Below are 13,880 nucleotides of genomic sequence, written 5' to 3'. Positions count from 1 at the left end.
CAGTCTTCTGATACAGGGCCCACACTCTGGCCGAACTTCTCAAGCTCCTATAGTACTCCCTGAGCTGGCTGGTCCACACCTCCGTCCTTAACCCTACAAAAAGCTGTGATAGCTGGCTGTGGTGGTGCCAGTGATGGGACATGACTCTCTTTTGCTTGGTACCGAGCCCCACTTCCCAAAGACTTGTGTCGCCCCCTGTTTTTTGACCACACCTTGAGTGTGGGACGTCAAATTCCTCCTCCTCCCTGCCCCCATACAATCCAGCCAGTTTTGGACAGCATGAGACTCCCTTGGCTTTCCTGCACTATCCTCATTGTGGACAGGAAGAGACTTGCCTTGGTCCATGCACCTGAAGAGCAACCCGCAAGGATGCCTCCTTATCTTGTTTGACAGCGTTGGGAACCATATTAAAAAGCATCAAGAAAGCTAAGCTTTCGCTGTCTTCAGGGCTGATCTGGAATATCATGTAGGAAGACTTGCCCACTCGCTCAAGACGGGGTTCAGGGTTTGGGTCAGCCTCCCTGCCAGAACTGTGAGTGCTCTGCCGTACCTTCTGCAAGTTTCCACCATGCTTGGCTCAGCAATCATGCTGTGTCAAAGGCCGCTGTATAATCCGTCCAGACTTGCTCAGCCCTCGCTCCACACACAGGCCCGGACTGGCCGTTGCAGGCACCAGGCAATCCCCTGGTTGGCCGCATGGGTGGGGGCCATTGTTTGGCCCCAGGGGGGCGTTTTTGTAACAGGGCCGTTTTTTGCAGCATAGCTGTAAAAACGGCCCTGTAACAAAATCGGCTGAAAAACGCCTCTGGCAAAGAGCGCGGTCGCACCCCACCGGCCGAGCACTTAGCCAGGGCCGGTTTCGGTTCCCAGTCCACACACTTTGAGGAATCAACGCGCACACTGCTGGCAAGATGAGAGACTCCCCACAAACACGTAGAGGAAGATCGCCCTCCGCAATGCACAGAGCTTCAGAGGAATGGAATGCCAGTGCGGAGGCCCGGGCCGTCCGAGACACTACCCGACCGCACCCAAGCGAAAAACCATTGGGGGGGTCCATAGAATCACTGTGCTATCAGGCGCCGAGAACACAGCTGGCAGGTAAGGTCGCCTGAAGGGAGGTGGAGGGGGCCGGGGTAGGAGCTCCGTCGCAGTTTTTAAAAAAAAATGTATTTATTTAATTTAATGCGATTTTATATAGCGCAAACTTTACCCAAAGGTGTCAGAGCGCTTTACATAAGAACCAGTTGCAAAACATAAGGACTTAGGATTACATGTGTTACATAAAAGATACATACAGAAAAAATTGCAAATGTACAAGATGTAGAGTCACACAAGGAAGAGATACAAACAGAAAGAAGAGATATGAATGGAAGTACTCTAAGAGTCACATAGGAATGGTTGAGAATACAAAGGTCTATTGCATATGCTAGTGATTAGAGTTATCTCTATATACATAGGGAAGGGATACGAAGGATATACTCTAAGAGTCACATAGGAATGGTGGAGACTACAAAGGTCTACTGCATATACTAGTGATTTGAGTTATCTCTATATACATAGGGAAGGGATACGAATGGATATACTCTAAGAGTCACATAGGAATGGTAGAGACTACAAAGGTCTACTGCATATACTAGTGATTAGAGTTATCTCTATATACATAGGGAAGGGATACGAGTAATCCTATGCGGCCACCATCTTGCTTTTCCGAATACCTGGAATAATTTCAAAGCGAAATAGTCACTAAACTATCACAAAATGTGTTTTTGGTTGACATTGCTTATTAGAGATATTTAATATACATTTCCAAATTAAAAATACATGCAAATAACTTGCATTCGATGAAAAAATAGTTAATCACTTGTTACATGTTCAATAACATGTCTTCAGACTGAAATAAAAGGGTCTCTGTGCTGGAAGACATTCTTACAGCAAAAGGTGAAGTCTCTCAAATTAAAGATTGCTCAATATGTATTGCCAAAAAAGACAGTGGTTAGCAGTTTTTAAATAGAATAAGATCTATAGAGAAAGGTAAGGGTTTATCTCAGTAAATGTCAGGCAATCATTTTAAACTAGGCATACTGATTGAACCCACATGTGCTCTTCTCTTACATAAATTCTGATGAAATACTGTATAATAAGGAAAGTGTGACTTAATATTCACCTTCAATTAAAATATGTGTTCATTACCTCCATGTGCTGATTAAATGAGTCTCATTTAGATTCATCTAGAGCCAAGAATATACTGCAATTTGTGGTCCATACATACAGACTTGGGAGATACTGCTTGAAGTTTTGGAACACTCGCCCCCCTCACTGTGCATAGAACATAATCCCCTTCGATTCAAAAAGCTATTGAAGACCTGCAAGTTTTCACAAGAAGCCTGAAACTGTTTATCTCTGCAGCAAACTTTTCAACAGCACCTAGAGAGTCTATGACAAGTGATGGATGCACTATATAATTGTCAATAAATAAATACATTTATGTCCGGTGGATATTTTGAATTTCAATCCCAGACCCAGCATTGTTTTACCTAGATTGGACCCTTTTGCACTGTTGTGTAAAGCTTTCTTTTAGTACGGTCCATATTGTCTGCCATTAAAAGTCTTCTGTGCTTTCAGATGGGAAGTTAAAATATGTTGGCTGAAGTTCTTTAAACTACAAAGGAAAATGTGCTGTTCTCAAGTTTGACTGTAGTTTATCGTAAACATCTGTCAACAAAGTTGCATATAGGGTCTTTTATTCTTGCATAATATACATTTCTGTCTTTCTGTTTTAGATGCTACTCTATTAAAGAATGTGGACTTTCCTGGAAGTGATGTTGAGACAATCTTGGCTCCAGATGCGGGATGCTGCCAGGTTTACTGCACTGCACATTTTCGATGCTCATTTTTCACCTTTGTTTTAGAGCATCCTAGCATTCCAAGGTATCTGATGTATATTAATGGAAGTCATGCTATTTGTCTTCACAGGTATGTTGACTCTTGACCAACAGAGACAGATTACCAGCATCTAACACGACAGCAGAGCCACAAACATATAGAACTAGTACTTTAAATTTGAGGTGTCCTAAAACCAAAACAATTCCGGGCTACGGCTATTTGCACCCAATTTACAGCAAGGTGCAGGAAGGAGGAGGATGATGTGTAGAAAGTATATTTATCACCCCCTTTGCAATATTTTTCTGTAAAGGGTCACAGACGATAATCAATTGTACCTGCAGTTGTTGTACACCGCATACCGTTAGTTGTTAATGGCCAGTTTTAAATTGTGGTTGCAGGAGGTGGGTAGCCATTGTGGGAATGGAGAAGGTGTAGATCTCAGAGCTCCACTCCTTTCAAGGCACTACGACCCTCCCCCAATGAAGAGTTGACCCCTATTGATCACTGATACCCTTAGCTAACTTTAGACACCCGATGATATGACAAAAGTGGGATGGTGATGGCTGGAGTAGTGGAGTGACTGTGTGGATTTTCGCAGCTGCCATTTTGATTTCAAGCAGCTGCAGCGAAATGAGGGCACATGAGTGCTAAAGGCCCAGATAGAGGGACACAGTCACACACAACCAGTCTGAGCAGGACTCTGGTCTCTGTGAGCTCTTGTTCAATACACTTCTGAGGTAGTGTGGCACTGTGGGAGGGTTGAGCGTCCTGGCAATGGATGGGCCAACACACTGAGAGGAGGCACCGGGGGAGCAAGTGCAGGCTCCTCCCTCCATACAAAGCGGCTGATTAGGCCCAGAGAGGCCTGTAAATAGCATGGAAACAAAATTAAGGAAAGGAGATGTTGAGGCAGGGTGTTGAGCCCTACGGTGAATATCTTGCAGGGGATGTGATGCCAAGAGGGTGAGAGCAAGCACCTTGTCCCCTGCATATTGACTAGGTGAGCCCTAAGAGTTTTGTCTGAACTGGAGACCCAACACCACATGCCTAGGACAAGGGGTACAGAGACGAACCATCACAGCCAACTTTGGCTGACACGCCCACTGCAGAGGGTAGATGTGCTGGGAGCTGAGGGGGACCTCACCAAGGCTAGAGGAGCCACATACATCTGAGATCATGCAGGTGCATGGAGCGTTAAGGCCCCAGTCAATACCACTAACCGCCCATGGAAGGACAAGATGTGGGCAGCTTTGTGGTAACAGAGATATAACCCAGGATCCAACCTTTGATGCAGGCGACTGAGGTGGAATGGAATTGTCAGGGATGATTCTGGCATAGGGCGATGGTGGTAATTCCACCCACAGCAGACATTAATGCTAACCACCTAGGGTGGGGCCTGGTCACATTACTGGTCACATTACTCAACCCTTAATCAAACCTAGAAGATCAGTACGGCAGTAGGGGCCCATAAAGAATTCTGCCAAATCAGACCTTGAGAACTAACATACAAAGCCAGAAACCCCAGTTGCAGGGCAAAGGTGCAATCTCCAGAGACCGCAGCCAAAACCACAGAATACCTTAATCATGGCCAGCACTGTGAAAGCATGGAAGGGGTTTGTGTTTTGCATCCCTGGTTCCTCTTGCTATTTTGTCTGGTAGTATCTGAACATTGTGATCTGGTGACATTGATATACTCTTTGTACATTCACCATCATGGCTTCTGGCAGACACCGGAAAGAACCCTTCATTAAAGATCTGGTAAGCAATAAATCCACTCATTCTTCAAGAACTTTCTAGACAGAGGTGAAGATAACAACACTCAGTTGACCATCTCGCAGGACTTCCTGGAATGGTTCTCTCACATATCAAGACCAAGGTCAGCACAATTGCAACAGACCTGACGGAACACCGTTACGAAATCCAAAAGGATCTAACTGAGCTGGGGGCAAGATTTGATGACATGGAACAATTCTTGGATGCAAGAAGATATCCACCACATGGGCAGCAAAGTGCTTGTTCCAGAGGGTTAAATGATGAACATTAGGCTTAAACAAGAGGACCTTGAAAACGGTTCTAGTTGCAATAATATACACAAGGGTTATTCCTAGAGGAGAAGAAGGCTCATAAATCTAGACGTTTGTACAAGGCCTACTCTAGCTCATATGGAACCGACTAGACATGCCGCCTATCAATCTCACAGAACATAGAGTGGCAGGAGTGGGCCAAAGATGAGAGGCAACACCTGACACGCTCACACAAGCTCATTGCTTTGAAGAGAAAGAGGATTTAATGTCCATCACCCACTCTCCCACTCTTTAGACCAAGTGATGTATGAAGGACCGAGGTATGTTTTTTCAAGACTTAACAGCTTCTAATCTAAAGAGACTGAGGGGTATTTGACAAATTACATCTGAAAACATAATATATCCAATAAATAGGACCACCCATTTAGGCAATACTAGGCATCCTCAATGAAGACTCTTAGGGCCATATGTAGGTTGCCAAATACCGGTCGGTAATGGCCAAAATTCGGTAAATTTCCCGTTACCGACCGGTATTTAGGCATTTGAGATGTAGGAGGCCAAAAGTAAGGACTCGGTAATTATGAATCAGTAAATACCGATTCATCATTACCGAATTCCCAAAATTCAACAGTGTGATCACTATGGCGGCTTTCTATGTGATTACAAGGCGGCTACGTCTACAGGCAGCAGGAGTGAGGATCTGGAGACCGGTGGATCGCATTTACAGACAGCGCATCACACTATTCCAACAGACTGAGGCTGAGATACATGAAAGGTACAGGCTACACCCCACACCATCCTGGACTTGATAAGGGACCTGCACCCACTACTGGTGCACCCAACAAGAAGGGCGCACGCCATACAACCACATGTGCAGGTGCTCTGTAGCCTACATCTACTTGCATCTGGCAGTAACCAGGGGGAGATAGCTGCGGTAGGCGGGGTGTCTCCGAGTTGCCTGTCCCGTTTCTTTAGAAAGTTCTTGGATGCCATGATGCAGAGAATGCATCACTACATTAGCTTCCCAAACACACAGGCAGAACTGCAGAAAACCAAGACAGACTTTTACCAGATGGCACAGTTCCCGCACGTCATAGACTGTATTGATTGGACGCACATTCCAATCTGCCCACCTGCAGCCACTGAGTACATCTACAGGAACAGAAAGTCCACCCACTCCATAAATGTGTAAGTAATCTGCGATGCTGGCAACATAACACTGACATTGTGGCCAAATTTCCTGGGAGCACCCACGACTCCTACATCTTCCAGAACAGTGGGATCTACGCCCGCCTGGCTGCGGGAGAATTTGGGGAAGGATACCTGCTAGGTAAATCACTGTGACACACCCTGATAGATACTGCAGCTGAATGTGTTTTGGTGTATGTAACTAATGGTACTCTCTTTCTCACCTAGGCGATAGCGCATATGCTGTGCGGTCATTTGTCCTCACTCCCTACCTAAAACCATCAACCCCGAGTGTGAGACGTTACAATGTGGCACACAAATCAACACGCAACGTGTGGAGCGCACCTTTGGACTATTGAAAAGCAGGTTCCGCTGCCTCCACAAAAGCGGAGGCACACGTCAGTACACACCCCCTCATATGCTGCAAAATCATTGCTCCCTGTGCTATGCTGCAAATCGTGCCACAAAGAAAGGTACAGAAGTAGAATTAACTTATTTTGAGGACAATGATGATGAACTTGCGCAGCCAGAGCCCAATGCAGTAGGAGTAGCCCCAGCAACAGATGGGAGACTAAGACGGGCGGAGATCACACGCAACTATTTTTAAGTCAGTAACGAGATTCCTCCTGTTGTTGTATGTAGATGACGTAGTTTTAATATCTGGGCACTACGCCACAACACAAACGGCAAAACTTGCAAGTCCAATATGTGACATCCCTTGATGGGAGTCATGGGTTACTTCACCCAATTCAGTTATGAACGTGCGGGCCGCATCAGCGTCTGCGGCCATGCACAACAGTGCTGGATGCCATCAGCTGGCTGTCCTCACTGGCTGTGGATCCAGCGCCAGTCCCGTGCCGTCCGCTGCTCCCCCGGGTGTCTGTTGCGGGGGGGGGGGGTTAATGCTGCTCCGACTGGCCGTCTCCGAGCTGTCCCCAACTTCCACAGCACCAGAAGTGGCAGACTGTGTTGTCAGCAGCACTTCAAGTGCACTGGTTACCCTTACCAGCCCCCTTGAGACATCAGTGCTGCACTGTGCCAGCCCCTCTTGCATGGACACGGAGCGCCTGCATAGCAGAGATGTGGCAGTAGCCAGGCGGTTCACTGCCCTTGTATGACGATCACATTTCTGCCTCTCCCTGCGCTGTGTTTGCCTGTCCTCATCCATCTTGCTGCACAGCAGCATCACTGAATGGGAAATGTCCCGCATGCCCTCTGCCATGTCCTTCATTCCCTCAGCTATTGAGCTAATGCCCTCATCAATGTTGCTCATGTTGTCGTTTAGGCGCTTCATTTGTCGCTGGACTGTCTGAATTGCCTTTCCTTGTAGGCGCTGCACCTTTACCATGGTCGACTCCAGCCCTCCAAAGACACCTGTGGAGGTGCACTGCTCTCACGAGCCCTGCGGCGGCGGCTGGCACCTGTTGGTGCTCCCTCAGCAGTGGACAGCAAACCAGCATTGCTGCCATCTAGTGGCATATTAGATGTTTCCCCCCCTCTGGAGTCTTCTGAGGAGAACTCAAACTCCGGCAATCTGACAGCTGCACGCCTCCTAGGTCGAACCACTACAGGTGGTGTTGCTGCTGGTGAGGCTGGCTGTGGTGGTGAAGCTGGCTGTGGTGGTGAGATTGGCTGTGGTTGTGAGGCTGGCTGTGGTTGTGAGACTGGCTGTGGTGGTGAGGCTGGCTGTGGTGGTGTTGTGTGCCCTGCACTCATACTGGCCTTCTCAGTGATGTCCTTCCGGGGTGCCCTCTCTCCCTTTTCCTGAGCTGCCGTGCGCGATGTTTCGCCTGTGGACAGAAATTGTACATTAGCTCAGTGTTCCTGCTGGTCTGCATTGCAATATTAAAAAATTACATTTCTGGCACACTATCTCATTGTCCTCTGCCTGCTTATTGCTGATGTGTCTCACATGCCTTGTTGTTCAGGGCAATTCCTTGCATGATAGGGGTTTCACTGACTACATCGCCCATAATGCATTGCTGGTCTGAACAAAAACCTGTACTGAAGTGGGATACACATAGCCCAATTGGGGATTTAGGATAGGGGAAGGGGGGTGCACAATGCTGTGCATGCTTCTTACCTTGTTTGGTAGCAGCTCTGGCAGAGCTGTCTGCATCACCAATTCCACAGACACTTTCCGGCTCTATCGTGGACTCCACGAGCTGCTCCAGTTCAGTCAGGTCAGGTGCCCTTTTCCTTCCTCCTCCTCCTGTCTGGCTGGATTGTTTTCTTAGATCAGCCATCTTCTTTTTGGTGATTATCCTGAGATCATACCACCTCTTCTTCAGCACATCAATGTCCCGGGGGGTCACTCCGACGGCATTTACCTGAGACTGGATTCCAAGCCAGATTTTTCTTTTTTCTGACTGTGAAACTTGGAGGGACTGCTTTCCAAACAGCTTTGTGTGCTGCTTCACTACCTCCTCCAAAAGGACCTTCAGTTCCCTTGGACTGAATTTAAGTTTCCTTTTCCTTTCCCCTTCTTCTCTTTCGGTGTCCTGGCTGGCCATTGTGAAAGATTTTCAGGTAAAAGTTCAGGCAGCGGCTCTGTTTCTCTCCTCTGCACTCACAGCCTCTCCAGAAGGTTCTGATTGTGTGCCCCTGCCTGGGTGTGGCTACTTCCTGGTTGGGAGGGGTGGTGATTGCATAGGATTGGCTGATCCCTCAATTGCTGTTCTTTTGAAATTCCGATTCGGTATTTACCGATTTGGTATTTACCGATTCAGTATTTACCGATTCGGAAAAGCCGATCGGTATTCTTGAATCAGTAAATATATACCGAATTATTACATACATAGGAAATACCGATTCCTAAATACCGATTCGATAAAATTCGGTATTTAGGAATCGGTATTTCGAAATGACCTACATATGGCCTTCAGAAAGAAGCACCTCAACAGCCCGAGGCAGACAAATGTACGACCACAGGGGTACACAGTTTCGTTTCCATCCTCCAAGAAAGAGATAGACCAGTCGAAGAGTGAAGCACTGCAAGAAGCTATGAAAATTATGTACTTCAGCCCAACTAGTGGCTTAGAGTGTACACTCAGATTGAAGCGGATGATGAATGAAGAATCCCAGGTACAGCCCAGAGACAAGTCAGTGTAGGGTGACCCAAAGTGGGAGTGGTCTGGAGGGGTCATGGGTCGGGTAGGGGGAGTGCTTTCTGGACAGTTTCTTGGTACTCAAAATTTACCACAGGAAAAGGAGGAGGAAAGTGGAATGTGACTTATTAGATACATGTATTGACAGTTGTTTCACACAGTTGCGAATGGAGTATAGGGAGGGATAGTGATGTGGCTGTTTTCCAGAGTATTGGGAGGGGTGATCACTGATGATTCTTGCCATCTTCAGCTTGATCCTACTTCAGACGGGATTTCTCCTGGCCTGGACTTTGCTTCTTAGTTATGGAGAGATGGAAACGAGGAATAGGTCAGTTCCAGAAAGGGATGGCTTGGAGGTGTTATCTTGCCCTCTCTGTACCACAGAGGAATAGTTAAGACAGTCAGGGATTTGAAGATACAATGCATATTACCGGAAACAGAGAGATTTGTTTATCTCCAGGTTTGCTACTGGGTGTTACACCCAACAATGAATTCAGTGAATTTGAAAAATGGTTACAAGATGGGGGACATGACAGGCACGTCATATCGCAAATGTATAAGCATCTCATGAATTCTCGCTTTCTGTACAAAACACCAGCACAATGCAGATGGGAAGCAGAGCTAGGGAAATTGAATGTCACCCTACCAGTGAGAAAGGCTTTATAGTAAAGTGCAAACAACCTATATATGTTTAAAGATAAGAGAAATGTACTTTAAGGTTCTCACCCATTGGTATCACACACCAGAAAATATAGATCAGGAGGATAACACTAAACCATTTGGTTGTTGAAGAGGGTTTGGTGCTTTGGGGCACTTTCTTTTTTTTTTTTTTTAACAGTTCATAACTTTATTCGACAGTTAAGTCATAAAAGCATTCCATAAAATATTCACATTTACAAAATAAAACATCCACGATAAAACAAATTGCATAAATAATTAAGATGAAATTAAACTCCATTTGATTACTATCGAATACAACGATTACTTAAAAATACTGAATAAGATCATTATTAAAATGTATCAAGTTAACAGTTTTTATAAACAACAACGCTGCTCAATGTTCCTTGGGTCATTATGTAGATTTAGGTAATATTTCGGTGACCTCTACAACAGATATAAACCTCAAATTTTTTTAAAAAGGGCTAAAAAATGTATTTTGCCAAAAATGAGGCTGATCAGGGTAGAGCACTATTAACTTGGCAATGACTTCTGTTTTGAAAGAATTACCCAAGCCCACTTCAGAAACGTCACTATGGCTATAGCGATCGGGGGGTTGGGATCTGTACGCAAAATTCTCAGAGCCTCGTCATGTCTACGAATACCAATAAGTCGACAAATTGGTTTTATCCACTTTTGTCGAGGGGCTGAATATAGAGGGCAAAAAAAAGGACATGACTCTCAGATTCTTGCTGGTCCGTGCACCTAAAGCATTTATCGCCACTTGACGCTGTCCATTTTGCGGTAAATAACCTTGTAGGAAGGGTACCTATCCTGAATTGGAAATACAACTTACGGTCAAAGGGCTTTTCTATAACATCCCAATACCTTTCTAGCACTGGACAAAACTTGAGTTCAAGAAAACGGCCTGTGAGATGGGAAGAGAGGCCATTTAAACATGTTATTGAAAAAATCATCTCCCAGTATCTAGCCTTCAGAATTTGTTTAGAGGGAAATACTGCATTTGAGGGATCATCCCACAATTCACTCATTCCCATTCTCGTTTGCAGGGATCTGATTTCCTTCAGCCAGCCAATTTTATGGAATGAGTCCTTTACAATGACGTCTTTTAGGCCCTGAGCATAGTGCAGAAGTTCCTCGGTAGTCCATATTCTACAACCAGTACAATAATGGGCGTAGAATAGCCAGATCCTTAACTGCTTTCCTGTCAAGGTCCCAGAACAGTGGGGTCAATGGAGTGCTTTGCGGGACACTAGCAATCTTACGCATGAACTCGTTTTCCGCCTGCGACAGTGGCCTTAGGTTTTCAAACCCCCACAATTCGGATCCATAGAGTACCGAACTTAGTACCTTCATCCCATATATCTCAAGGACTGGACTGATTGGATTGGTTAATGAAGTCTTAAACTTCTTTGAAAGAAGTCCTGACTGCTGCTGGTACTTTAACACGGCCAAATCAAGTTGACTTTTTCAGCGCATATCCCTCTGCAGGGTGACACCCAGATAGGTAAAAGCGTCAACCTGCTCTAATGGGCAATTGTTCATGTATATACTTCCTCTAAAGGATTTAGAAAGTTTAGACGGTTTGTGTTAGTTGAGGGACATAAATTCTGATTTAGCGGTATTTATTTCTAGGCCGTGCAAAAGGCAAAAGTCTCCGAAGCGCCGGAGTGCCCGCTGGAGGCAACTCGGTGTTTTAGAGATGATCAAAGTATTGTCCGCAAACATGAGGATGGGGACACGAGTACCTGCCAATACTGGGGCATCAGAGGGGACCAGGGAAAGGTAGTCCGCCACCTTGTTAACGAAGAGCGAGAACAGGGTAGGCGCCATAACGCAACCCTGTCTCACACCCCGCTCGACGGGGAAGGTTTCCGTAACCTCCCCCTGTTGTCCCCACCGAACCCGAGCAAAGTTATCCTCATGCAAGCAGACGACCAATGTGAGCAACTCCGGGGCCATCTCCAACCCCTCCAAAACTCACCATATTTTGCAGCGCGGCACTAGATCAAAAGCCGCCCTCAAGTCGACGAACACAGCATACAGAGCCCCTTTTCCCAAGACCACCGTCCGCCAGTAAAGAGTAATGAACCGAAAAACTTGGTCTATCGTACTTGTTTTGGGGCGGAAACCGGCCTGCAATGGACTCAAGATGTTCTTTTCGTCTGTATTTTACCCAAAACTAATCGTCCCATAATTTTCTGAATGGAATCGATTAGGCTGATAGGCCTATAGTTGCCTGCTACAGACTTATCCCCTTATTTATATACTGGGACGATTTCAGCTCCCTTCCAAGACAGAGGGACTGCCATTCCTTGGGCTATGGCATTTACTAAATAAAATATGTATGTTCGCCAAACTCGTTCATTATTTAGAAATACGTCGGCGGGAACACAATCAATGCCCGGGGCTTTCCCCTCTGTTACTGTCTCTAGCGCCCTATCCACATACTCTAAGGTAAAAGCGGGATCTTTATAAAATTTGAGGGTAAATATACAGTTACTCTTATCACTACCACTACAAGCATATTGTGGTTTGAAATAATCAACCCACGAGTTTTGAGCGACATTGTTCTTCGGGCAGTCCCGACACCCACCCCTGTCCCATTTAAATATATCCCAGAATGATTTTGAGTTTTTAGACACACAGGTCTCCTTAAGCTCTTGCCATTTGTACTCATCCCACATCTTTTTTGCTCCAGCCTGTACTTTCCTATAGCAACGTCGTGCCTCTCTAACTTTGCTAGAATCCCTAGTTTTTAATGCCAGCCCCAGCTCGGCCCTTGCTTGCTTACAATCAACATTAAACCAGCTCCCAGGTTTTTTCCTGGAGTTCTTACCATCTGAGCTCAGCTTGCAAAAATATGTTTTAAGTTTGGCAAACAAGATAGTATGGGCTTCTAATAAGGAGAAATTTGAGGTCCTAGTGGTAACAATAGGCCCCAAATTTGCCAATACCTTATTTACATAATTCGTAATAGAGGTTAAGATATCTGGGCACTGGATAATTTTACTCCACTTAAGGTGCAGCTCACCATTTGATACAACAGTAACAGGGGCTATTAGACTCTGGGTTGCTACTACCGCTCCATCTACTCCCAGCCTAAATAGTGAGGTAAGGGGGTTATGGTCGCTCTCAATACGAGCCTTTACCTCCATGTCCACAAGGGAATGCCATCATTTTAAGTGGACAAGCAAGTAGTCTATGCAACTAGACCTATTGCCATTATCAAATGTTCTGTTACCTGTCCTATCTGATGGCGTTCGGCCATTAGCGACCCTTAGCTGGTTCCCCAGACATAGCCCCTTCAGCTGTATTGCTACCTCTGTCCATTTCCTTATAGGTTTCCGCTCAAGGTGAGGGACCCCCCATCTTGAGTCTTCCTCCTCCGTTAGATTCAGGTCGTCGAGCCCTAACGGCTCAAACATCGTATTGAAGTCCCCTGCTATCAAGGGCAACGTGTTACTTGGCAGTGCCTCGATTAAAACTTCTAAGGCTGTTATTACCTCAGACTTTTGCCCACCCGGTAAGCCCCTGGCGTAAACATTGAAAATATCAATTTCTACGCCAGAGGGAAAGCTAAACCTCACTGCAAGGATATCACAATTTGAAACAGGAAGCAAGTGTATATTACAATCCAAATTCTACTTATCCCAGATTACCAATCCTCCCAGTGGACGCCCCTTTTTCTTTTTCACAGCGGGAACATAGAAATTAAGATAGCCCAGCCTATGTACAGATTTTGCGGACCATGTCTCTTGAAAAAGACCGATATCAAATTTATCAATAAAGTCCAGCCAATCGGGTGATGCTAATTTTGGCCCTAAACCCGCCAGATTCCATGATATTAAAGACGTCAAGCATTTGGTATTTGCAGGACTATCAACATTCTCAACCCCAGCCATTAGAGGCTCTTGCCAGATCACTATATCCAGCTCGACAGGTGGAAGCGAATTTCATCTTTGCCGGTCATAAGTGGGTATTACCTCACAGTCCTCCT

The 13,880-nt window shown here is 45.7% G+C and overlaps 1 protein-coding gene across 1 annotated transcript in view; it reads left to right on the top strand.

Annotated features, from left to right (window-relative positions):
• Positions 1-13,880, top strand: part of LOC144772869 (coagulation factor XI-like) — a 297,549-nt gene that overhangs the window by 74,948 nt on the left and 208,721 nt on the right. Inside the window, exon 3 of the mRNA XM_078657511.1 lies at positions 2,781-2,928. Within this exon, the coding sequence (XP_078513637.1) occupies positions 2,781-2,928 (148 nt within the window). The remainder of the gene's footprint in view (positions 1-2,780; positions 2,929-13,880) is intronic.

Source organism: Lissotriton helveticus, chromosome 1_1 (genome assembly GCF_964261635.1).
Source record: "Lissotriton helveticus chromosome 1_1, aLisHel1.1, whole genome shotgun sequence".
In the NCBI taxonomy this organism is placed as follows: Eukaryota; Metazoa; Chordata; class Amphibia; order Caudata; family Salamandridae; genus Lissotriton; species Lissotriton helveticus.
This window is presented reverse-complemented; position numbering and strand designations above follow the sequence as displayed.